Genomic DNA, 26,677 nt, shown 5'->3' with positions numbered 1-26,677 from the left:
ACTATTTCATCTATTAATGCTAACTATTCGTCTTTCCCATTTTCTAGTCAAGCTTTGTATAATGCTTCCTCTGAAGCTCTCACCAACTTAGATATTACGTATGGAAAACACATACGTGACGACATTGTTAGACGTGCGTTCATAGCATTCAAATAGATAATAGAACAAATACTAGGTTCAAGTAACTTAATCACATATTCATAGAACGCTTAAACATAAATTGTAAACCTGTATTTAAACTTTTATTTTCATTACAAAAGTTCACTATTCAGCACTTACTTTCTTTTGAGGTCCAGCCGAAGATCCTCCTGAAGAAGTCGGCGATGGCGTCCACGTCGATACCGGCGTCCCTCAACATCTGGATCATGTTCTGCACGGCCTCCAGCTCTCCCACGCGCAGCACCAGTTGCTGGAAAAACAAGAAGATAAGTGATTTGATCTTATCGAGAAGTGATTAACAAACATTGACAAGGATGTGCCAGTGTAATTGGGACTTACATGGAACTCGTCCGAGCTGAGCCTGTTGATGAGTTCAGCAAAGTCGGGGCTGGTCTCCAGCTTCTCGTTGTAGAGAGCCTTCAGCTCGTCGACTGGGAGGATGGCGAGGATCTCATCGAGCATGGACTTGAGGCTCCTGCTGCTCCTCCTCATTCGGCTGGCGGGTCTTGAGATCTGAGGAATGCCCAGGAAGTCGTGGATCATGTTGAGGAATCCGTAGGGGTCAAGGCCCGAGTCCTCGAGGAAGTTCAGCAACTGTGGAAAAATTTGAGCAATCAGAAACTTTGTCATGTAACATCTCGTAGGTGGACGACGTGTCCAATGGAGCGATGCTTACATCGTACAGCTCGGGCTGCTGGTCAATGTAGACGACGATGCTCTCGAACTCGTCAGACATGAGGTACTGGAGGGCGGCCTGCACCTCAGCATCGTTGGCGACGTAGGTGAGGACGATGTTGACGATTTCGTCGACGGGGATGAGGGCCAGGAAGTCGTTCAGGTCATCTTGGAGGTTGCGGCTGGATCGTGATGCAGGGAAACGGTGGTGTTTCTCTTGATGTAGGCCTGCCAGTTTGGAAAACTATTGTTCATACACATGTTCTAGAGTACAATACAGCGGTAGCTACTTTAATGCTATTTGTGTAATGCGACCAGTAAACTACATTCAAGTAGGCATATTATGTCCTGTTGGTTTTTTTATTATTCGCCTTTGGGTCACTGTCTATATTTGTTGACGACGATGAAATGATTTTGTCTTTAGACTTAATATTTAAGACATTTGGTGAAACCTTATTTAAAAGGTGTTCGAATGATGAAATGAGGTAACCAGATGTAGACAGCAACAGTTACCGGCAAGTAAAACCGTTCTCATTTTGACTATTTGTACAGATTTGTTGTTCGCATATGGGTTAAGACATGCAATAGTTGAACGCGTGTGTATCGTTGAAATGCGAAAGAACTACACTGATCAGCCACAACATTATCGGCATCTACATAACTTGGCGCGGGTAACAGCGGCGGAGAGCGTCGCGGCATTGGACAACCGAGACCTTGGTATGTCGCTGGAGGGATTTGGCACCTCTTCTGCAGATACAAGTCAACTAAAATTCCAGTAAGTTCCAGATAGGGGCTCGATGACCTCTGGCGCTACGCTCAATCACATCCCAGATGTTTTCGATCAGGTTCAGATCTGGCGAGTCGGGGGGGGGGGGGGGGGGCAGCACATCAACTGGAACTCGACACACTGTGTTCCTCGAACCAACTACATCAAACTCCTGGACTTTTCTCATGGCGTATTATATTGCTGAAAAATGCCACTGGTGTCGGGAAACGTGATCGCCACGAAAGGAAGCACGTGGTCTGCAACCAGTATTCGATACTTCTTCGCCGTCACGGTGCCTTGCAGGAGCTCCATTGGACCATGGATGTCCAGGTGAATGTTCCCCAGAGCATAATCGAGCCACCACCAGCTTGTCTCTGTCGCGCAGTACAGGTATCAAGGAGCTGTTCCCCTGAAAGACGACGGCTTCGCCCTTCCCAGTCGCCTGCTGAATAAGGTATCGGGATTCGTCAGACCACGGAACGCTCTGCCACTGCACCAGTGTCCAGTGTCGATGGTAGGTGCCCATTTCAGTGGTACGTACCGAGGTCGTGGTGCTAACATTGGCACACGCATGGGTCGTCGGCTGCGGAGGGTTCGGTGCAGTGCGTGTTCTGCCCAGCATCAAGTCTGATGTTAGTTCCGCCACAGACCGCCGTTTGCCCTGTTTCACCAGTCTGCCCAGCCTACGACGACCGCCATCTGTATTGAGGTGTGGCCTGCCAACCGCACACGTCTGGGCGTGGTTTCACCTCTGTTTCGCCACGTGTTGAAGACACTCACCACGGCACTCCTCGAACACCACACAAGTCGTGCAGTTTCCGTAATACTCTTACCGAGCCTCGGGGCCGTCCGTCAGACTCAGATAGATCGCGCGTCTTCCCGATTCTACACACGGGCAGGACACTTACTGATGTTACATGCACCGTGCGTATGACTACCAGTCGTTCCTTGCCAGGTGACGTTGCTATCGCCTGGACGAGTTTTTATCAGTAGTAGGTCGGTGGTCATCATGTTCTGGCTTATCAGGGAGTGTTACTACGAGGGCAGTTCAATAAGTAATGCAACACATTTTTTTTTCTCGGCCAATTTTGGTTGAAAAAACCGGAAATTTCTTGTGGAATATTTTCAAACATTCCCGCTTCGTCTCGTATAGTTTCATTGACTTCCGACAGGTGGCAGCGCTGTACGGAGCTGTTAAAATGGCGTCTGTAACGGATGTGCGTTGCAAACAACGGGCAGTGATCGAGTTTCTTTTGGCGGAAAACCAGGGCATCTCAGATATTCATAGGCGCTTGCAGAATGTCTACGGTGATCTGGCAGTGGACAAAAGCACGGTGAGTCGTTGGGCAAAGCGTGTGTCATCATCGCCGCAAGGTCAAGCAAGACTGTCTGATCTCCCTCGTGCGGGCCGGCCGTGCACAGCTGTGACTCCCGCAATGGCGGAGCGTGCGAACACACTCGCTCGAGATGATCGACGGATCACCATCAAACAACTCAGTGCTCAACTTGACATCTCTGTTGGTAGTGCTGTCACAATTGTTCACCAGTTGGGATATTCAAAGGTTTGTTCCCGCTGGGTCCCTCGTTGTCTAACCGAGCACCATAAAGAGCAAAGGAGAACCATCTGTGCGGAATTGCTTGCTCGTCATGTGGCTGAGGGTGACAATTTCTTGTCAAAGATTGTTACAAGCGATGAAACATGGGCTCATCACTTCGAACCTGAAACAAAACGGCAATCAATGGAGTGGCGCCACACCCACTCCCCTACCAAGAAAAAGTTTAAAGCCATACCCTCAGCCGGTAAAGTCACGGTTACAGTCTTCTGGGACGCTGAAGGGGTTATTCTGTTCGATGTCCTTCCCCATGGTCAAACGATCAACTCTGAAGTGTATTGTGCTACTCTTCAGAAATTGAAGAAACGACTTCAGCGTGTTCGTAGGCACAAAAATCTGAACGAACTTCTCCTTCTTCATGACAACGCAAGACCTCACACAAGTCTTCGCACCCGAGAGGAGCTCACAAAACTTCAGTGGACTGTTCTTCCTCATGCACCCTACAGCCCCGATCTCGCACCGTCGGATTTCCATATGTTTGGCCCAATGAAGGACGCAATCCGTGGGAGGCACTACGCGGATGATGAAGAAGTTATTGTGCAGTACGACGTTGGCTCCGACATCGACCAGTGGAATGGTACCGTGCAGGCATACAGGCCCTCATTTCAAGGTGGCGTAAGGCCGTAGCATTGAATGGAGATTACGTTGAAAAATAGTGTTGTGTACCTAAAAGATTGGAGAATAACCTGGTGTATTTCAATGCTGAGTAAAACAACCCCTGTTTCTGAAAAAAGGGTGTTGCATTACTTATTGAACTGCCCTCGTATAATCTTCACCTAAACAGGGTCTACAGTTGCGATGACTTTAGATGGGTTTGTGCATTAAATACAGAAAATGTCAGCTGAAAGCATGACAGATCATTAAAACTTAATTGACCCTTATCACTGCTCTGTGAGGTTAAAAAACAGCATTAACGCTGTTTCTCAGTCTATACTTATGCCGCCTAGGAATGCTTTATTGACACAGTTTTTTCAGTATTTATGGCAACTGCCTTGTCGCAGTAGATACACCGGTTCCCGTAAGATCACCGAAGTTAAGCGCTTTCGGGCGTGGTCGGCACTTGGATGGGTGACCATCCAGGCCGCCTTGCGCTGTTGCCATTTTTCGGGGTACACTCAGCCTCGTGATGCCAATTGAGGAGCTACTCGACCGAATAGTAGCGGCTTCGCTCAAGAATACCGTGTGCTGACCCCACATCCCTCCTATCCGTATCCTCCTCTGAGGATGACACGGCGGTCGGATGGTCCCGGTACGCTACTCGTGGCCTGAAGACGGAGTGCTTTTTTTTCAGTATTTAGAAAGTCGTGTCACCTTTCCAAACTTCTTCGTGAGGTTGCTTCCACTATTAAGTGTTTTAGTGTTTGCTTTTCTACTGGTTCTTTTTGGAAGTAAGGTATCTGAATGACCCTATGTCGGAGCATATTGAACAGGAACGCTTCCAAAATCAAACTCTGTTGGCAGTTTAAGAGAATGTCTAATGTGTGAGAGTAATTGAAGCAGCCGTGCTTCCTGCAAACTTTCAAATATCGAGCTTCATGTGGCTATATATTTGAAAGTTCTTGTTCTTGGAACAATATAAACCTGCTAGCTAAGTGGAAAGAGGGATAATATGGAGATCACGAATTTTGATCTGCGCATAATCGGGGACCTGATTCTAAGTTTAATTACCCCTGACGGTAGAGTAGCAATGTCATAGCGCTGGTTCTCAGCGTCGTGTGTGTTCTCCAGAAACAATCAGCTTTTACGCGGGGGTAGTATAAGAGGAGAGCACTACGTATACGATCACGTACCTTTGGGCACCGCAGCGCCGCAGGCGAGCCCCACAACGGCAGCGAACAGCAGGAAGGAGCGCATCTGCACAGAAAGGCGGCGAGTCAGCAGCAGCAACGCGGGCCGGAAGCCGAGTCTAATCTACTGCAGAGCGCAGAGCGGCTTACCTTTCCAACTGGAGACTGCAGTGCGATGCCGCCGACTGCAGGGTGGTGCATTTTATACAAGTACTTATCAGGTAATTACTGCCATCGTCGACGGTCTGATGCAATTTTTTTCCCTCACTATCGACGCCGAGTGTGGGAACTGATAGCTAGTTGTTCAGGGGGCACCTTATCGCGAATAGCTGCCTTAGTCGTCTTCGTGTGAGTCGGTGGTACACACCACTCCGCATGTTGCTCGTGCTTTCCTGGTATCGTTTGAGTGCAGCACGTCTGGTAGTAGGTTTTCGCGAGTTGCGAATAGCATTAGTTGGGCAGCTTACTTGTCGTATTTCTTGGACGTCGATGGTATCCATAACGATACATTGGTGCTTTGTCAGAAAAATAGCATTGTGCGTGTTTCGGTTACACTAGAAGACGAGAATACACAAACCTGTCGAGTAACAATTTACGCCTAACTATCTGGTCCGAATAGTTCTTGATGGTAGGACGCTTGTTAAGTGAATATTAGAAATCGTGGAATATCTTCTATAGATTCCGTAACACATACATCTGGTCAGGGTGCAGCTTACAACATAAAACCATTTTCTACTACAGTATCCTAAACGTTAATAGGGGGAGTGATACCTCATGGCCGGCCCCGGTGGCCGAGTGGCTGTAGGCGCTTCAGTCAGGAACAGGTGCGACTGCAACGGTCGCAGGTTCGAATCCTGCCTCGAGCATGGACGTGTGTGATGTCCTTAGGTTAGTTAGGTTTAAGTAGTTGTCAGTTCTAGGGCACTGATGACCTCAGAAGTTAAGTCCCATAGTGCTCAGAAACATTTTTTTGATACCTGATGCTGTCTAACAACACAGCACACAATTTTTGAGGTTCTTGTTGCGATCTGTGTAGATCACTCCAGCTCAGTATTTCGTAGATTTTATTTCTTAATGGTTATTGCGGCTGTAGTGTTCTAGTACAGAAGCATGGGTTTTGGAAGGAGGTTTGCAATCTTATGTGTATGGATGGAGTTCCGAAACTATTCGTTCAAATTAGTAAAGCAGGTAGAGGACATCAAAACAAGCATAATTCGATAAGGAACATATGGCCTCTGAAGTCACCTTGTAATGTTATGGAACACTTTGTCAGTAGCTCTGACGTGAGCTGTTGTGCCATCGTCGCTGACTGGGAATATGTAGATGGTCGGTTTTGAGGTCTGCTTGGAAACGCAACGATTGAGGCCGTACTCCCAGCACGGTGGGGCGCCAGCCCATTTCAGTGTTGCTCTGAGGAATCATCTGACATCCAGCTTCGGGAATAGGAGGATCGGCTGAGAAGGCCCTGTGGATCGCCTCCCGGGTCACCTGACCCAACGTCTCTGGGTGTGTTCCTCTGCAGGTGCCGCATCAAACCGTCGTATAAACTGAAGAACACCTCGTCGATAGATTTGCCGTCACTGTGGTACCATTTTGGACATGGCAGGAATCTTCGAACGGACACAGCAGTCATGGTCAGACGATGATCTGAGTGCATATAGTTCAATGGTCGCGCATTTGAGCATTTCCTGCGAATGCCACTGCTGTAATTAGCCCGCCAGGCCATCTTCTATATAAACCATCCATAGCATCAGAAATTTCCATCACTTGAGCTTAGTATTTCACAGATTTTATTTCTTAATAATTATTGTGGTTATGTTGCTCTAGTATCGAAACATGAGTGTTTGATATCCTCTAGCTCATGTATTAATTTGAAGTTAGTTAATTAGTTAGTTACGTGTTCCATTGGTCAATCTCACGGTAACCGTTATTTTGTGGAACGTGTCAAGTGCATAACAAATTCACACATGAATCAAGGTTTTTTTTAAGCTTAAAATTGTTATTGCCTACCACATACCCTTAAATGGCAAATTATACCTATAGTTTTATTTATTGCTATTCAAGAATTCATCTGTGATACAGAAGGAGTTGTCAAGGAGATATGATTTCAATTTACTTTTTAAACTTTTACTGCTGTCTGTCAGACATTTTATGTCATCCGGTAATTTACCGAACAGTTTTACAGCAGCATATTTCACTCCTTTCTGTGCCAAGGATAAGTTAAGCAGAGGACAGCGTAAGTCTTTATTTCTTCTGGTATTATAATCATGAATGTCACTGTTGTTTTTAAACTGGTCCGTGTTGCTGAGAACAAATTTTATTACTGAGTGAATGTACTATACGTCTGTTGTAAGAATTTCTAACCTTTTAAACAGATGCCTACAAGATGTGCGACTATGAGCCCACACATTATTCTAGCCACTTTCTTTTGAGCAGTGAATATTTTTTGCCTAAGTTTTTGAGTTACCGCGAAATATTATTCCGTAGGACATCAGAGAGTGAAAATATGCAAAGTATGTTACATTGTTAATTTCTGAATTCTCAAAATTAGCAATTATTTTGAGGATATAGAAATTAGCAAGTTTCGGAACATCCTGTATTAGAAAACTTGGAACATAAGTTAAAAACCTGCTTTTGTGAGCTGAGCCTTTATCTACACGAAAAGTTAAACCAATACTTAGTTTTCAAAGTTCAAAGCCTGTGTATACCAACATTATAGTTAAGTGTAAAAATGGGAGTATGGCCATAAACTTTTTGTATCACTTACGAACTAGGTTGAATGGAAAACATTACGAGCAAGTGGCTTTGCAATGTCGTTAATCATTTTCTGAAACGTGGCAGTTGCTGGAGACGCGAGAAATCTCAGTCTTAATAGAGGCTCTTAAATTACTTCTACAATGCAAAATAATAAGAGATAATAGCACCGCATACTGATTGATCTGAACGAAATTCTGACTTTTCGCAACATGATTCTCTAGTTTTTGTTAATTATAGACCGGCAGTTTGTCCTTTGTTCTCAATCCGTAGATTAGTTGGCAACATTCTCATTCTACATCTTTCACCGTCATCCGCAAGTCCCTTCAGTTGCAACCACGTTGTCAAACTCAGATCTTATGTTATGTACCTGATGTTCTGAAGTCTTGGACTTTCTTTTCCATTCGTCCCAGGCATTTTTCCATCTATTAATTTCACAGTGAAGGGACAGTGTCCGTATAGGGGTCTCGTCCATAGGTACCCCGGTTCCTTGGTAGACCTCCACAGCGCTCTCTTTCCTCCTATGTACTTGAAAACATCTTCGCAGGTTATCCCCTCTATCCATGAAATCTTCAGTATTCTTCTATAACACAGTGCCTGAAAAGCACTTGGTCTTTCCCGTTCTGCCTGCCCTATTGTCCGTGTCTGCTAGCCATATAAGACAACGCTCCAAGAAAATGTGTTTGTTACTGTTTCCTGCTATTTACATTAATATATTACGATGTTGGTAGCCTTTTGGCGCTGTTGAATGCTCTTTTAGTTTTTACTATTTTGCTTTTCATCTCATTGCGTGAAGTACCGTTTTCTGTTTTCCAGCTGGGGATTGCTTAAGATGCTTCTCACGCAGACGTAGGTTTGTTGCTGTTGCCACTTTATTACACACAAGGATTTCGTTTTTCTTCTTCTTTATTTCCATATTACATTTTTCTGTCAATACCTCGTTCACTCAGGAGCTAGAATCCGTCACGACATTTGGAGGTAAAAGCAGAATTTGCATAATAAGATACACTAGAAATCTCAAACTAGAATAAATATGTCATATGCGCTACATTTGTAGACGAAACGTGAAAAATGTTTTGTCCCATGCAATGACTTGAGTTTTTTTTAAATATAAAATACGTTGATAAAAATAAATTTCTTTCGTCTGTTGGGATAAAACTTTGAATTCTGGGGATAGAAAGGAGGCAGTGACGATTACAGTCCAGGAAGTTGCTGGAGATTTTGTATAGTGGTATGCTTCTCTCACATTTTAAAAATATTTTGCATAGATTTTATCATACATCTATAGGTCTACACTCGAAGTGCTGCCGCCTCTTGTTTCCAGTTATTTTCATCGTGCAGTTAGCTCACATAGTTCTGAATGTATGCTGGTCGAGCAGTTCCAAGTAAAACTGGATGTATCGTAGTTTGTGATTTATACTGACAGCTTTTTGACAAAAGAAATTTGTGTTCAATCGCACTACGATATTTTTATTTCATACTGTATACACTGCCCTGTAAGATTACGATTCCTAAATAGATAGCTCTTCCATTTCCTGTACGCCGTCTCTTTGCCGGACAACGGCTGTTTTTGAGGGAGGTCCGAAATTTAGGTCATTACGCAAAAATCTGTTACGGGTGTTGCACAAGCGTAACAGGTGTCCAACTTCCAATCCAGGTAAACTGCTCTGCTTCAGTCTATCAAAAACAAGAAGTTCGTTCAACTCCTCCACTGTTCTTTTTTTCAGCTTTCTTGAGCTGTTGGTTGATAATCTTCTTTCTGTTGTTTCTAGTTTTCCTTTACTTCTTTCTTCCAGCTTTCTTCCAGACAGAATTGTTTTCTGCATAACCTTAATGCAAATACCTTGATGGGACACTAGCTCCAGTTATCTACAGATTGCAGTGACTCCGCCATAGGTTTGTTCTGACATTACAGGGATCTGCTTGTAGAAAACATACGTAGACGAACCATCTGTAGGTATTTGGAGTGTAGGCATGTGCGAACATGAAATTTTGACGATTAGCAGTTCAGACAAGAGAATAGACACTTCTGAAATGTAGTTCTACAGAAGAAATTTGAACAATAGATGCGTAGATTACGTAATTAATGAGCAGGTACAGGATCTAACTGGGCAGAAAAAAAATTATAACAAAACTTGTCTGAAAGAAAGTTTCGGCCAATAGGATACGTTCTGAGGATTCACTGAATCATCAGTTTGGTAATGGAGGGAGCGTGATAGGTAAATATTATAAAGAGAGACCACAGTAAGCAGGCTCAAGTGGATGTATTCTTCAGTAGTTGGGCAGAAATGAAGAGCGCTGTAGAGGATCGATAAGCATGCAGAACTGCGTAAAACCAGTCCGCGGACTGAAGGCAACAACAACAACAACAACAACATGCACCCCGTGAGCAGACGCTGGAATTCAGGGTGACATAAAAAAACGGGAACATTTCCACAATCCAATAAAACTAGAAGCGATGAAGGAAAGAAATTGCATTCACAGTAATTGAAACCTTACAACTTTGCCATTTACGAAACATTGGTGGCATTTATCATTCTTCAAAATTACGTCGTTTAGATGGCGTCCTCCTACATTCGTGAAATCTGCTGTTGAGTGTCCTCATTGGCCGCTGCAACATCTCAGCTGAGATACTCTCAGTTGCATCCCGAATTCTCTGTTTTAACTCATCCAGAGTTCTCGCTCGAATCGTGTAGACTTCGCTCTTGAGGTAGCCCCACACGAAAAAATCACAGACGGATAAATCTGGCGATCTAGGGGTTAAGGGAATGTTACCGAATCGTGAGATCACACGGTTGCCAAACAATTCTCGCACGTATGGCACTCATTGCCTTGCAGTGTGTGATGTCGCTCCGTCCTGTTGAAACCAGGCTTCTTGAACGTTTGGAAAGTTGTTCAATGCAGGTGTAACGAAAGTTCGTAACATCTCTACGTAACGATCGGCGTTGACAGTTATTGTGTTTCCCGGTTCATTTGCGAAATAATACGCTCCGATAATCGCATGTGATGAAACACCACACCATACTGTCACTTTGCTAGCGTGGAAAGGGCGCTCATGAACGTCTTAGGATTTGTGTTTGCCCAGTAACTGTAGTTCTGTTTATTCACATAACCTGTGAGATGAAAATGTGCCTCATCTGACAACCACAACTTGTTTAGAAATTCATCGTCATTGTTTCTTTTTGTTATCATTTTCGACAGAATCCTAATCGTAACAGGTACTGGCTGTCCTTCAATTGTTGCACCACCTGTAGTTTGTACAGATGAAATTTTAAATTGAAGAAATTTGCGAACATCCTCCCGAGACATTCCAACCAGTGCTGCTCGCTTACGAATTCAACGCCGTGGGCTCCGTAAGACAGACTCGCGTACAACGTCAATGTTCGCTGGAGAACGCACATTTCTCGGTCGTCCTGTTGGTTTCTTCTTGAGGGCAGACCCAGTCTCTTCAAAGATATAATCCAACATTTTATCGCGTGTTTCGACGGAACGGCATCATGACGTCCTAAACTATAAAAACGTCGATATTCCCTCTGCGCCGCTACCAAACTATCATTGTTTTTATAAAACATTTTTATGGCTAACGCACGCTGTTGTCCGTACCACTGATTCATGATTACTGAAATGGCAGACTGTTCACTCGCTAACTGTCACGAACCTTGAAAGGCGGCTACACTGAACCACAGCGCCAGAGATTGCGCCAGAGAGTATTATTTAGCCGCCTCCACAGGCAGTAGTTGTTCAGATGCGGTGGTAGACAGTGCTTGTCGAGAGGTCATAATGGAGAGTTGTTGTTGAGATGTAGTGGAGAGTGCTTGTTCCATGTTTTATGCAGTTTTGATGAGCTAGACCGCAGATGTTGTTCGAAATGGAGATATTGTAATGATCAGAGTGCTTTTCGTTAATATATATGAGGTAAAAAAAATTTCCCTTTCTTTTTATTATTTCAATGTCTTAAATAATGTGTCATTACAGGTTCAGTCAACAAAGCATCTGGCTTGAGTTCTTGTATTAGAGTGTAATCCTGGTTTTCTTCCATAGTTATAGTATTTCTATTTTCTTTTAATTACTTCGATATAAATGGTACTTGAAATTTCTTGTCTTATTGAAGAAGAACCGTGCCAGAAGCGTGCGTTGAATCACACTTCCACACACAGAACAGTTACACTTGTGCTTTGGTATCGTACGTTTGATAGTTGCTGGGGACTTAATTAATTAATTGTGTTAACGGAAATTTTCTTACATTCTTTGTTGTTATTCTAAGCAGTCAGATTGCGTACTAAAACTAGTCAGGGCCAACCGGTTACGAGGCTGCGTAACCGGACAGAAAATTAAAATTATTTGCATATTTATTTAATTAAGCCCCCATGCAACCTGCAGTTCTGCCCCCTGTCCATGGCTGCTACTACTCATTTCAAACATTCCCGTTATTTGTGTCACGCTGTATCTTACCAACTTTTGTAGCTAAATTCATCCCTGCAAAGAACAGCTGCCAAAATGGATCCTAATACGACCATTATTTCACGAATGTTTATAACTAAGGTTTATGCACTTATAGAAGCACTACGCCAATGTCTTGGTTTACTCAACCTTATGTATGACGTGAGACAATCTCCATGCTTTCCATGGCTTTGGCACGATTAATTACTTTTACCACTGCAAAATCTAATTTTCCGACATGCAGTTCTTACAGACTGCCACGGAGATGTGATCCACACGGCACCTTCGCGCAAACTGACTAGAGTGTTTTTAGTAAGATATCGGCGTATTCTGTGACAACGACCGGCTGTTCTCCACCGTCGATACTTCACTCATTTGTTTCGTAAGTTGTGAGTTCCCCACATGAGACTTGTCAAATTATAATTAAATGACCGAGAGGTTTTCCTTTGGCTCTTGTATTTGGTCATCGCCACCTGTTGTTAATATTTAGCAGTAAACATTCGTAACTTTGTGTCGCACGTATAGGTGCTTGTCCTTGCTGTACGTACTTGAGCTTTCTGGTGTCTTTTTTCTCCTTCCTGTTGGCTGGAAGGTACGACGATAGGCGTTACTCGTATGCTGTACGCAAGAAACTCGATGCGCACTGCGAGAGCTGTTCATAGCGTAAACGATGCATAGCCCTCCTCGGGTTCTTAAATGAAACATAGTTCACTAATTTAAATTAAGTACTCAATAAAAATGCAAATTTGGTAAAATCGTTTGTCATGAAGTCTAACAGGCTCACCAACAGACGCCTGCGGGGGCGCTCAACGCGAAGGTTCCCACTGCTGCTCTCAGAGCCAGAACAAATTTTACTCGCTATAATATGCCAAGTGAAGGGAGAAGAGATGGTGCCATACAGTTCTTGATTACCAGACAGTGAAAGAACGTCCAGGATTAAATCACAAACCTCTCTACGGGGTCCCATGAAGCGAGGGCGTTTTGGCAATGTTTTTGGAGATCCGTATAGCTGCCCTAAAAATGAATCACGCTGTTTGGATCCATAATTAATATCTTGACAAGCAAAAAGTCTGTCGCAGTTTTACTTGCCTCGCTACTCCCTACAATTATTACCACTGGGCGTGGTGGCGCAGTGGCAACACACTGGAGCTGATTCAAAGCCCCTTTCGGCTCCTGTATTCATGTTTTCGCGTTGTCCATGATTTCTCATACCGGTATGGTTTCTTTGAAATTACATGGTCGATTTCCCTCTCCATCCTTCCCTGATTTGCGCTTATGTTCCGTCTCTGACGATGCCGTCATTGAAGGGACGTTAAATTCTAATCTCTCTTGCGTCCTCCCGTTATCACCCCTGCAGCTGCCAAATTAAACAAGAAGAAGGATAAGCTGTAGCTCTTTTACAGGTAATTTTTAATACTTGTCGCCGACTTTTGCGTAATTTCAGCCCTTCGGGAATCACCACTGATTTGTTAGAAGTGATCATTACACCCATATATGGCTAAATTTATGTGTCACTGGACTACTTCAGTCAATATTATGAATTAAGTTCTTCTGTTTTTGTTGGCCCAATATTTTTTCATTCCTTGAGATCGTGCCCTTCTCTAGTCATCATCCAAAATCACCCTTCCCATTCTCTCTTTGTTAATTTTTATTGCTAGTGAGGTATGTTTGTCCTGAAGTATCTTGAGCGCGTCTGTATTGTCTTTCAAATCCTCCATCGCAGTCTGTAATTTCATGATGATCTCTGTGATCCATCTAATGCCGCTCTTGCTGTTCTATAAATTGTCAATTATTCTCCTGCTAATTCTATTTTCTGTTGTCCTTCTCGATTATCCTAGGAAAGAGATCCGTTTCTTTTTCATTGTACTTGTTGCTGGTTCTATTACTTTATAAACTGTTTCATTTGAAGCTATTCTCCAAACTCAGTCTTATTTTTTATTTGTACATGTTGTGACTACTCTTCTTTCTATTTTGAGTAATCTTTCTATTGCTACAGTGTTGGTTGTTTTCAATATAATTTCGCTAGCATACGTTATTTACGGCTGTGTGACTGTTTTGTAGCGTTTCAGTTTTATGGCTATGGAGAGGCATTTTTTGTTATATGTGTTCTTAGTAACATGATGTGTTTTAATCAGTTGTTTATTCTACTCTGCCACGATGGTTTCTCATTCAGGTTCTGTGTTATTATTTCGCCCAAGTATTTAAACTTTTCAACGATTCTTACGTCGTGTTTTCCAGATCTAATTTTGTTTGTCAGTGGCGGTTACGTTAGCATTACTTCTGTTTTCAAAAGATATTCTAAGGGTAATACTCTGGGCTGTTTCCTGTGATGATTGTATTTGTAAGGTTTCTTGAATATTGTTGGCGAGAAGAGCGAGGTCATCAGCAAATCCTAAACAGTTCAACTTTATGTCATCTTTTTATGTTCCAACCGTAATGTTCTTTGGATTGTCCTTGTATCATTCCCTCATTATGAATTCAAGGGTGCAGTTGAAAGAAGTGGTGGTAGGCAGTCTCCCTGCCTTAAACCAGTTTTTACTAAGAATGATTCAGAAAGTTCCTCTATGAACTTAATTTTAAAATTTGTATTTGTTAAGGTAAGTTTTATAAGTTTGATTAATTGTGGGTGGAGTTCGAAACGTCTCAAATTTTTTAACAGTGAGGGTCTATGGATGGAATCGTATGCCTTCTTAATACCGTAAATGTAGTTGAGAGAGGTTTCTTTTGTTTGTGTTAATAAGCCGTCATTAATTTCAGAGTAATTATCTGTTCGGTACGGCTTCACCAAGATCTGAAGCCTCCTCAGTATGCCCCCAGTTACTGATCCAGTTGTTCTTCGATCCTATTGTGCTATCTCCTCCATATGTGAACATTGTTAAAAACATTCTTATTACTAGGAAAATTCCTCATAAGAAGTTACTTTATACGTACAAGAGAGACGTAGTGCGTGGTCCTGTGGTTAGTTTCATTTTCAGGTAGGCGTAACCTTGACTGAGACCCCATCGTGTAGCGTATCGTACAGCGTACCGGCATGCTACCAACAAGCAGATCGAATCCGTGCAGCGTATGAGCCACCGTGGGCTGGCTGGTACATCGGCCAGTCGACGTCAGCAAAATCTGGGCTCATCCCCAAATTCCGCCTCAGATGATACGATCACAAATAGTCAGAATACGATAACACACAGAACATACGCGAATGACTAGTATGCCATAGTCGTGTTTTTTATGTGACGTTGCGGAACTTCGCTTTTATTCAAAGAAAGCATAAAGTTTTCTTTTATTGCAACTGTTTCCGTTTTTATCCTCGTGAGAACACCGACACGGTAGCAGTGAGAAAGCTTGCGTTGTGGTTGAACTTCACATTCTCATTTTAGGACTAAGTTTCATAAAGATGTGCTAAATGTGAACTCAATCCTAAGTTACTGTAGTAGGTATGGCTTGTAACCGCAGGATGTCTCTGTAACGAAAAATCTACGCGTTGGCCGAAAGTAACCGAAGAAACTGTTGAATGCGTGCATACGGTTTCCTTACGTAGCTTGCAGAGCTGGACAACCCACAACCGTCTAGTTGTAAGGTCTCGTGGACATGGCTGAAGAAAAAAGCACACCAGTTGCAGTTGCTGCAAACTCTGACGCCAGAGGACAAATAGCATCGCTTTGTGTATTGTAACCGGAATAGCGTATGGTAGAGAATCATTTTCTTGAGAAATTCGTCTTCAGCGATTAATGGGAGTCATTTGTCACTGGTTCAATTAAGGTACACTGTATTTGAGTATGTGGCACAGACAGTAGAAACGTGCGTTCGCGATTCATTAAAAGTTAATGTATTCTGAACGATATGACAGTCTAATGTATGCAGTCTTTTTAATTTATGGAACAAATCATTTCAAGACGAGAGCAGCAGGAGATACTGTAAAATTGGCTGATGCTGCAACTAAGGGCCGAAAGTCAGGACGCTACCAATATCGTAGTGCTCCAGCTCTCTTTCCCAAAACGGTGTTAGTGATTTCTTAAGCGCGACTATTTACCACTGTAATTATTGGAAGAAGAAACATGGAGATAAAGACTTCACAGGAAATTTAATTTCTTTTAATATATTTTTAAGATTAAAATCTACAAGTTGGCCAAAACAATGTTTTCAGTATTTGATGTCAACGTAATTTAAACACCAAAGGGTGGAGTGGTATCGGGACACTTGATGCTCAGTTTTTCGTGCACTGAGATGTAGTGTGCAACACGGCGGCTGATTGAGTGACGTTACAGAGCACGCGCCGTTACTCACCACGAAATCCTCGTCGGTATGTTGCGGGTCAGTCTTATTGCGGCCACCCGGTAGTTACATGCCGATAACTGAATGTTGACTGATGTCCTAGAGATCGTTTCTTTCCACTTAGCGGTGACCCACACTCTCAAAATCAATATTTTGTTTTATTCTGCGTCTTTGACCTGCTTTTGTGGCAATGAGGCAAATCCCGGAAGTAGTACTCTGAGTTATGATAACAACTGGAACCCTCGAATGTCTACGAAGATTAACATTTTTATCTGATAACGCTTTCGAATCGAGGACTTACGTAGCCCATCGTACGCGGACATGCCTTGTTTCGTATGTGTAGATTATTATTAATTCCACTTTCTGTGTTGAACTAACTTAGCGGCCGCTGCTTGTCTCCCGTAGACTGTACGGCCTGCAGAGATTTTTTTTATTTTTGTTAATGGGATTTTTATGTTGTCCACAAATTGCAACACCTTCGAAGCTTTTCACTTTAACTAAGACCATATAAGCATGGTCTCTTCCGACCAAGAAGTGATTCTGGTAGCCGAAGTCCATCATACCTTTTCCGTTCTTGTAGAGATATTTTCATAGCAATTTTCATCCCATAACAAATATTTCTTAATATCTAACCGAAAAATGGAATACCATTTTTCTTAAATTTAACATTACAATTTTGTTAATGTAACGAAATATTTTCTTAAAAATTTTAACCCCCTATTGCACTCCCTTACGGGTTGAATTTCCAGAAAATCTGAAACACGTTTTTTTTTTTTTTTTGCCTCTAACCGAGAAGCGCCTCACGAATTTCAAAGATTCACCTTTAAAAATGCGTTTACAATGAAATATTTTCAAAGAACGTTTCAACCCCTATTTCATCCCTTTAGGGGTTGAATTTCCAAAAACAGTGACTTGGGTATGTTTTATTTCTAACAGAGGAGCCAAATACAAAATTTCATAGACCTGGCTTCAAAAATGCTTGCACAACGAAATATTTCCATAAAATCTTTCATCGCACTTTCACTCCCGTAGGAGTTTAATTTTAAAACATTGAAACACGTCTTTCTTAATTTGTAACTGAGAAGCCAAATTTAATTTTCAATAGATTTAGATTTAAAAATGCTTCAATAATAAAATATTTTCATAAAAAGTCTCTTCCTCTGTTCCATCCCTTTAGGGGTTGACTTTCCAAAAACATATTTTACTTTTACTTGTAACCGAGAAGACAGCCACCACTGTTCATACACATAGTTTTAAAATATCTTAGTAGTTCTATAATAACGACATTTTTTCGAAAGAAAATCTTTTCACGCACTATTTCACCCCCATAACATTAAATTTTTCAAAAATTCTGAAACACATATTTCTTTACTTCTGACAGAGAAACCAAAAACCAATTTTCGTATGTCTACCCTCAAAACTGCCTTAATACCAATACGTTTAAAAAAAACATTCAGCCCCAATTTCACCCCCTTAGGGTAGGATTTTCGAAAAGTCTGTTCTTAAACAACGCCTACAATATAAAATCCACATCTTCTCCAAATTTCAAGTTTATATCCTTGTCGGTTTGGGCTGGGCAAAGATGAATCCGTCAGTCAGGACAATTGCCTTTTATATATAACAGATTTTGGTCTCGTCACTTTTCTCCAAAATATGTACTATACGAAGTTCTGACATAAACGTGGGTTGGCAGAATAACCAATTTAGGATTTAGTTTATGTTATGGATATACCTCTAGAAGCGCGCGCGCTCGTGTGTGATTGTGTGTGTGTGTGTGTGTGTGTGTGTGTGAGAGAGAGAGAGAGAGAGAGAGAGAGACAGAGAGAGAGGTTCAAATGGTTCTAAGCACTATGGGACTCAACATCTGAGGTCATCAGTCCGGCAGACTTAGAACTACTTAAACCTAACTAACGTAAAGACATCACACACAACCGTGACCAGGACAGGATTCGAACCTGCGTCCGTAGCAGCAGCGCGGTTCCGGACTGAAGCGCCTAGAACCGCTCGGCCACAGCGGCCGGCAGAGAGAGAGAGAGAGAGAGAGAGAGAGAGAGAGAGAGTGAAAGTGAGTATCGCCACTTTCCCCAAATTCTGTTAGTGACTAAAGATGAAGTTTGTAAAATAACTGACGTATTAATTCGTCAGTCGAGAACATTCTTCAAATGGGAAACCGTTCAGTATTATATTACAAAGGAAGAAATCTCACAGTTCATTGATTATGGTTTATACCACCATGTAATGTTGTTTTACAGGTGACTAAAACTGGAAGTAATTGAGCCGTTGAGACGAAGATATAGATACTTCACAGTTCTTGTTTGTGAAGAGAATACAAACCCATAACCAATTCTAGACATTAGGAATGATAATTTCTCCCGATGGCTGAAAGGTACCAGCAAAGCTAAGCTTTGAAAGCTTCTTAGAACTGAGGGAGGATACTGAGTATAGAATGCTTTTTAATTGTCTCAGTACAGCGTGCTGCATGTGTAAGTACATTGAAACGGAGAGTCGCGCGTCTACTAACAAGTCTTACGAGCAACCTGTGAATGCCACATTAGTTTCTCGGTGCTTACCACTTACGTTCTGAGAAGCGAGGAAGGAGTGTTAAATGCATAGCTCTATTATACAAATGAGATGCTGAAAGCTTGTTCTGCGTTCGAACTCGTGTTCTTGCAGATTCTTATATCCTGGTGCAATACAATATCATTTAGATTAATTTGGTGACTGGAAAGTGTACGTCTGGTGATTAGAAACTGTAAACTGAATTCTGTCGACGAAAATATCAGCCCCAACACGAAAAATGTAAGCTTGGCACAAGCAGGGATTCGTTACAACGATTGAATGACTATAGCCAGTGCCGTCGGTGAAATATTATTTATCAAAGTGCAGTCCTTCGTCGTCTTAAAGTTTCTACACTTACAAAATCACTGTGAAAACTGCAGTAAAGTGCGTGGCAGCTCGTACTTTGTACCCATATCAGCCGTTTTCTGTCCTATATGGAGCGAGGGAAGAATGACATTGTGACGCGCCCCGATATCGTTTGTATTAGTATTGGTTCTTTAAATTCGTCTAACAAGATTATGTGGGAAAAAACGTTGGCCTTTTCTCCAAACGTATTCATTTCACTTCGCTGATAATGTCCTTTGCACTTTGGTGTGGGTTACACCGACCAAGCACGACCCTTATAGTGCGACTCTAAAATTCCAGATTAAATTTTTCACTCTGAATGCGGAGTGTGAGCTGATATGAAACTTCCTGGCAGACTAGAACTGTGTGCTGGACAGAGACTGGAGCGCGGGAACTTTGCCTTTCGCGGTCTAGTGATAGTTTCTCTGGAGAACTGCGAAATCTGGAAGGTAGGAGATGAGTTACTGATGGAAGTACAGCTTTGAGAACGGGTTGTGAGTCATGCTTGGGTAACTCAGTTGGTAGAGCAATTGCCTGCGAAAGACCATCTTCCCGAAATCGATTCTCGGTCAGTTTTAATCTGCCAGGAAGTTTCCACTCTGAAATTTTCGTGTTTGCTATCATGTTGTAACCTCCCCCTCACTAATCGGCCTATCCTGCTTACTATATAAAATATGACCGTGGGTCGCGTGTATACCTAATTTAATTTTTCTAATTGGATAAGGCTATCTTTCCCGAAGAAGTAATACCAATAAGTAGGATGAAAGTATACCACCGATCTTTCCGATAGAAAAGTCTGCTAAAAATAAAAAAGTAATTAAACCGAACAGGGCTACAATTTGGAAAAATTGAAAGTTATTTTGTGCTTTCACTCACGAACAACACTGGACAGAAAAGGGGTACCACCGATCATGAATCCAAAAGTTACTCTAATTAACGAAAAGGAAACAATTACGGTCGCCAGCCCACTAGAGCGATTTACATCCAAAATCCTGTACAAGATGATGACAAAGAAAAACATTTATTATTAAATACTGACGTGACAACTGAAGGTCGTCACGTTTTTTGACACTAATTTTAAGTGAGTATGTAATGATAAAGAAAACTGAGAAGTCACTTTTACGTTAAGTTTCTCGTTAAATTTTGAAAAAGGCAATCGAGTAATGATTTAAAAATATGCACTTAAACTGTATGTTAGTATTGAACTTCGTTAATTGAGCAATGACTTTCAGAGACATCAAAATAACGTCATTAAAGAAATTTAGAGAAAGGCAAGCACTTTTTACATTGCAGTTACTTAATTTTCAAATTGGATTTCATATTATTGTCTGAACAACTGAGCCTTTTTTACTGATTTGAACAGAATTAAATACTAGAATACGTAGCAAACCAAACAGCCATGTGATCCAAGCTATATGTAAAATAAATAAAACTTCCGCACTCTTAATTTGTGCATTTTCTTTAGATTTGGATTTTTTCCAGTGATAGATTCTCAAACTTCGGTTAGCATATAAGGAAAAAAGGGAACAAGGATCCTGCTTGGTAACAATGCCTGGGGGAAATGAGGACACAATCGCCCTGAATTTAACTGATTATTATTTAAATAAAGTTAATTAATCAAATCACATTCAGGTGTGCTGCTGTGTTAGCCGTTAATAGTTTCTACCAATGAACAGTCTTACTTCAGTGCTGTGCGTGCGACGAAACTCGGAGCCTACGACGAATCTGTGTTGCTGGAACTGCTGCTGTTGTTGAAGGCAGTAGCATGTTGTGGGGCCACGGCTAATTATAAGAACGGGCAATCGTAATTAATACAGCCTCTTCCGCCAGTTCACTGTCCGTACTCCTGCTCTAGACATCTGGCGGCGCGCGTACATGATGCCGCCGAAAATGGTACTCTCTGCTGCGAGAGCGTTAACACCGCACTTCCCGCACACTGCAAGCGCTGGAAGCCGTCTCCCGCTCTCTGCGCGCGCCCTGAGCCACAATCCCCTACCCCAAAGATTTTACAACGCACAAGCACTGCTATTACCGTTGCTAGTCGATGCAAATAACAATTGCTTTCGCTTTTTCCCAGAGCTTATAAGTTTCACATTAAAACACAGATAAATACAATGAAACGTCAACAGACTTCTACCTAAATGTACACATACAGTGAAGCAATGTCCTTACTTATTAAAAGAAAGCATTTATATTACAAATATTTAAATACAATTTTAAAAAATTACTGGGTACAGGGTACAGGGACACAGTACTAGAAGTGGCTAAAGAATGTCTTGGAACAGTAGTGTGTAAAAGTAGGATGAAGCAAACAACTTGGTGGAATGATACAGTCAAGGCAGCCTGTAAAAGGAAAAAGAAGGCGTATCAAAAATGGCTACATACCAGAACCCAGGTAGACAGAGAAAGTTATGTTGAAGAAAGAAACAAAGCCAAACAGATAATTGCAGTATCCAAGAAGAAATCGTGGGAAGACTTTGGAAACAGGTTGGAGACTATGGGTCAAGCTGCTGGAAAACCATTCTGGAGTGTAATTAGCAGTCTTCGAAAGGGAGGTAAGAAGGAAATGACAAGCATTTTGGACGGGTCAGGAAAACTGCTGGTAAATCCTGTGGATGCCTTGGGCAGATGGAGGGAATATTTTGAAGAGTTGCTCAATGTAGGTGAAAATACGATCAGTAATGTTTCAGATTTCGAGGTAGAATGGGATAGGAATGATGATGGAAATAGGATCACATTTGAGGAAGTGGAAAAAATGGTCAATAGATTGCAGTGCAATAAAGCGGCTGGAGTGGATGAAATTAAGTCGGAACTCATCAAATACAGTGGAATTTCAGGTCTTAAATGGCAACACAGGATAATTGAAATGGCCTGGGAGTCGGGACAGGTTCCATCAGACTGGACAAAAGCAGTAATCACACCAATCTTTAAACATGGAAACAGAAAAGATTGTAACAACTACAGAGGTATCTCTTTAATCAGCGTTGTGGGTAAAATCTTCTCAGGTATTGTTGAAAGGAAAGTGCGAGTATTAGTTGAGGACCAATTGGATGAAAATCAGTGTGGGTTTAGGCCTCTTAGAGGTTGTCAGGACCAGATCTTTAGCTTACGGCAAATAATGGAGAAGTGTTATGAGTGGAACAGGGAATTGTATCTATGCTTTATAGATCTAGAAAAAGGCATATGACCGGGTTCCTAGGAGGAAGTTATTGTCTGTTCTACAAGATTATGGAATAGGAGGCAAACTTTTGCAAGCAATTAAAGGTCTTTACATGGATAGTCAGGCAGCAGTTAGAGTTGACGCTAAATTGAGTTCATGGTTCAGAGTAGTTTCAGGGGTAAGACAAGGCTGCAACCTGTCTCCACTGTTGTTCATATTATTTATGGATTATATGTTGAAAACAATAGACTGGCTGGGTGAGATTAAGATATGTGAACACAAAATAAGCAGTCTTGCATATGCGGATGACTTAGTTTTGATGGCAGATTCGATTGAAAGTTTGCAAAGTAATATTTCAGAGCTAGATCAGAAATGTAAGGACTATGGTATGAAGTTTAGCATCTCCAAAACGAAAGTAATGTCAGTGGGAAAGAAATATAAACGGATTGAGTGCCAAAGAGGACGAACAAAGTTAGAACAGGTGGACGGTTTCAAGTAATTAGGATGCATATTCTCACAGGATGGCAACATAGTGAAAGAACTGGAAGCGAGGTGTAGCAAAGCTAATGCAGTGAGCGCTCAGCTACGATCTACTCTCTTCTGCAAGAAGGAAGTCAGTACCAAGACAAAGTTATCTGTGCACCGTTCGATCTTTTGACCAACGTTGTTGTATGGGAGCGAAAGCTGGGTGGATTAAGGTTACCTTATCAACAAGGTTGAGGTTACGGATATGAAAGTAGCTAGGATGATTGCAGGTACTAGTAGATGGGAACAATGGCAGGAGGGTGTCCACAATGAGGAAATCAAAGAAAAATTGGGAATGAACTCTATAGATGTAGCAGTCAGGGCGAACAGGCTTAGATGGTGGGGTCATGTTACACGCATGGGAGAAGCAAGGTTACCCAAGAGACTCATGGATTCAGCAGTAGAGGGTAGGAGGAGTCGGGGCAGACCGAGGAGAAGGTAGCTGGATTCGGTTAAGAATGATTTTGAAGTAATAGGTATAAGATCAGAAGAGGCACCAATGTTAGCACTGAATGGGGGATCATGGAGGAACTGTATAAGGGGGGCTATGCTCCAGACTGAACGCTGAAAGGCATAATCAGTCTTAAATGACGATGATGATGATGATGATGATAAAAAAATTATAGATCGGCAGCAGGTGCCATGCATCCTGCATTTTCGGTGTTACAATGTCTACTAGCTGATTCCAAACGCTGTAAAAGTATTCTAGAACTGCGACTACTGTCTTGCTTGAGTGAAACCTCCTAACAGATCTAAGACTTCCGTTCATCTTAATTATCACTTATTTGCTGTATTGATTCATTTCGTATCCCTTCGTGGTGTTTTGTCCCAAGATCTTTAAACAATAGAACAGGCTGATGGTGTAACCAGACACTGTCATATCCTCTCTCTTTGTTGAGTGCATTATCTTGAATTTATCCACATTTAAAAAGAGTTGTCATTCAGTACATCAAGGGGAAATACTGTTTCACTAGTCCAGTATTTCCTTACGACAATGTTGAGACCATACTTCACTGTAGACAATAGCATCGTCAGCAGACAGCCTAATAATACTGTTGCTTCTATCTTTCATATGTAGAGAGAACATAAAAGGTCATTTTCCTCTACCTTGGTATACATAAGATGTTACTTGAAGAATGTAGATTAACCTACATAGAATTATAAGAATTATCTTCAGATGTATGTGATTAACTCGAAGAATTTTTGAAGTAATATCAGATACTAATGCTAGTAATTCCTAGTTTACTCAATTTATGAAAAATGAATGAGGTGTTACATTTTAAACTTCATGTTTAGAAAAAAACTCAAATTTTATATATATTATCTCAATTTTTGCCACAGTTTTTAATAAATTTGAAAAATTCTAGAGTTTCATACACCTGAAAGTATGCTTTGTATGCTGTGCAAAATTCGTCGAAGAATCTGTCTTACTTACGAAGAAAAGTGTACCTGTACAAACAAGTGCAGTCAATAGTAAGTGAAAAACCGATGAAATTATTGTGAGATAACAGGCAAACTGTGGGGCTCTGAAAATATTCTAAGTTCCGAGTTGGCGTGGCCTCACGGGTCACGGGCCACTCGGCCAGCTGGGGCCCGGCAGCCAACACGTGGTGCCGAACGTTAGCCGGACGAGGGGGGTGGCCCCAGCTCATGGTCCAGCCGCCTGGCTGGGAAGGAGACCGGCAGGAGTGCCAAAGATGGCGGACTTTGTGTAACCTTGATGGCAGACATTTCACAGTTCGTATAGAAATTAATAGTAACCAGATGAATCCTCAAAAAGAAACATGTACATTACCATTATTTCCGCGACGATACTGATGGTGTAATAAGATATTCAATATATTAATTAGTTTAAAGTAAAGCATCTGAGGATAAATTATACAAGTAACACCCAACAACGAATTTCCAAAATCTAAACCGTTCTTCTGATTTCGTCGATATACCTGTATTTAGAAAGCTATTAGTGTAAATCTAAATTGGTATGAATTACAGGCATGTAACTTAAATAGTATATGAGTTATTGGAGGTCAAAGTGACCGATTACTGTCGATCGCGTCAGGCCATAAGTACTTCACAGTTACACAAAAAACGCTTCAAAAATGGTTCAAATGGCTCTGAGCACTATGGGACTCAACTGCTGTGCTCATAAGTCCCCTAGAACTTAGAACTACTTAAACCTAACTAACCTAAGGACATCACACACATCCATGCCCGAGGCAGGATTCGAACCTGCGACCGTAGCGGTCGTGCGGTTCCAGACTGTAGCGCCTTTAACCGCTCGGCCACTCCGGCCAGCTCAAAAAACGGTAGCAGCATGCTTAGAAATATATTTATTCATCTATGCCTTTGTCTATATCCGATATATACTATTCATGAAGAAATTGATCAATTATGTACTGTGTTTTAGGAAGCACAGAGACATTAGGCTACTGGCTTACTTCTGTTCTACTCCTTTGACATATGTTTATTTAATTTGTTTATGTATTTAATAATGTGTATTAGAGCGTGTTTATGGTCCAGCTGTAGGAATATTTATTTAATTTCAAGTATTTAAATGTAAATCCAGTATTTCGTATCTGTTTCATTACGTTTGTTTGGATACGTTGGCTGGAGACATGGAGAGAGCGCTCTAGCCAATCACAGCGCTCGTTACTAAGAGAGACGTGTGGAGGTCTGAAAGAGCATCGTTTCCGGAGAGGACACGAGGAGTTGTGGACAGTGCGGCGCGAGGGACAGTCGCACAGCACACGGAGAGTTCTATTGAGTACGGCACAGGACACGGCAGGTGCTGGACAGAGAGTTCTTGACACTTGACAGTTTGCGCGTGATCGCGAGAGATAGAAATACTTCGGAGTGCCGACTTGCGAAATTCTGTGATTTCCGTGGCTTCTGCAGTGAAGTCGTAGTATGTGTTCATAAGTGAATATCTCGGGAGCTGTGTTGTTGTTCATAACTAATTACGCGAAGTAGGAATGTATTGTTTCCCTGTTATTCAACTTATATTTTATTTAATTGCTGGTCCATCGACAGCAATAAGAGTTTTGCAGAAATATACCGCATTCTCAAAAGTACTTCACATATTGTACTCATCATTTAAAGTCGTTAAGACAGTACCTGCAGATTTTATTTAATTGCAATCTTTCATTTATAAATTTATGTGTTACTTTTATAATTCGCAATTGCCGAGTGATAGAAACCTTCGACCAATCGATTCATGTGTGTATTCTCATCGTATACTGTAGACTCAGCATTATTTGGCCTGTAATGCGGCAACTACGTATCCCAGCCCCTAGACAACGAAACGAGCCCAAAATTTTAATATTGCAACGTTGAGTCTGAGGGTACGTAGTTGAGGGCCATTTCATCACACATTTTTGTATTTGAAAGCCCACATTCTGTTCTTGTAGGAATATCACAATGTTTGTAGAACATATTCTGTAATCCCGAACCGAAGGACGTTCGGGTCACTTGTCTGTAATTCTATTCCTCCTTCGATCTTCCCATATTGCACACAGGGCCGACGTACACTCTTTTACGGTTACGCGGAGCTACACACATCAAAAAAGGTTTTTCATCACCCCGTTGTTCAGAGACGTCACTAAAACCGCCCAAACATGTAAACAAC

At 41.8% G+C, this 26,677-nt stretch overlaps 1 protein-coding gene across 6 annotated transcripts in view; it reads right to left on the bottom strand.

Moving 5' to 3' along the window:
* LOC126188871 (uncharacterized) overlaps nt 1-26,677 on the bottom strand; it is a 164,910-nt gene that overhangs the window by 86,196 nt on the left and 52,037 nt on the right. For all 6 annotated transcript variants that reach the window (XM_049930530.1, XM_049930529.1, XM_049930526.1 and 3 more), the window contains exon 11: nt 280-409. In XM_049930530.1, the coding sequence (XP_049786487.1) occupies nt 280-409 (130 nt within the window). The remainder of the gene's footprint in view (nt 1-279; nt 410-26,677) is intronic.

The sequence above is a fragment of the Schistocerca cancellata genome, chromosome 5 (assembly GCF_023864275.1).
Source record: "Schistocerca cancellata isolate TAMUIC-IGC-003103 chromosome 5, iqSchCanc2.1, whole genome shotgun sequence".
In the NCBI taxonomy this organism is placed as follows: Eukaryota; Metazoa; Arthropoda; class Insecta; order Orthoptera; family Acrididae; genus Schistocerca; species Schistocerca cancellata.
The sequence above is the reverse complement of the archived record's forward strand: the minus strand, read 5'-3'. Positions and strand labels throughout refer to the sequence as shown.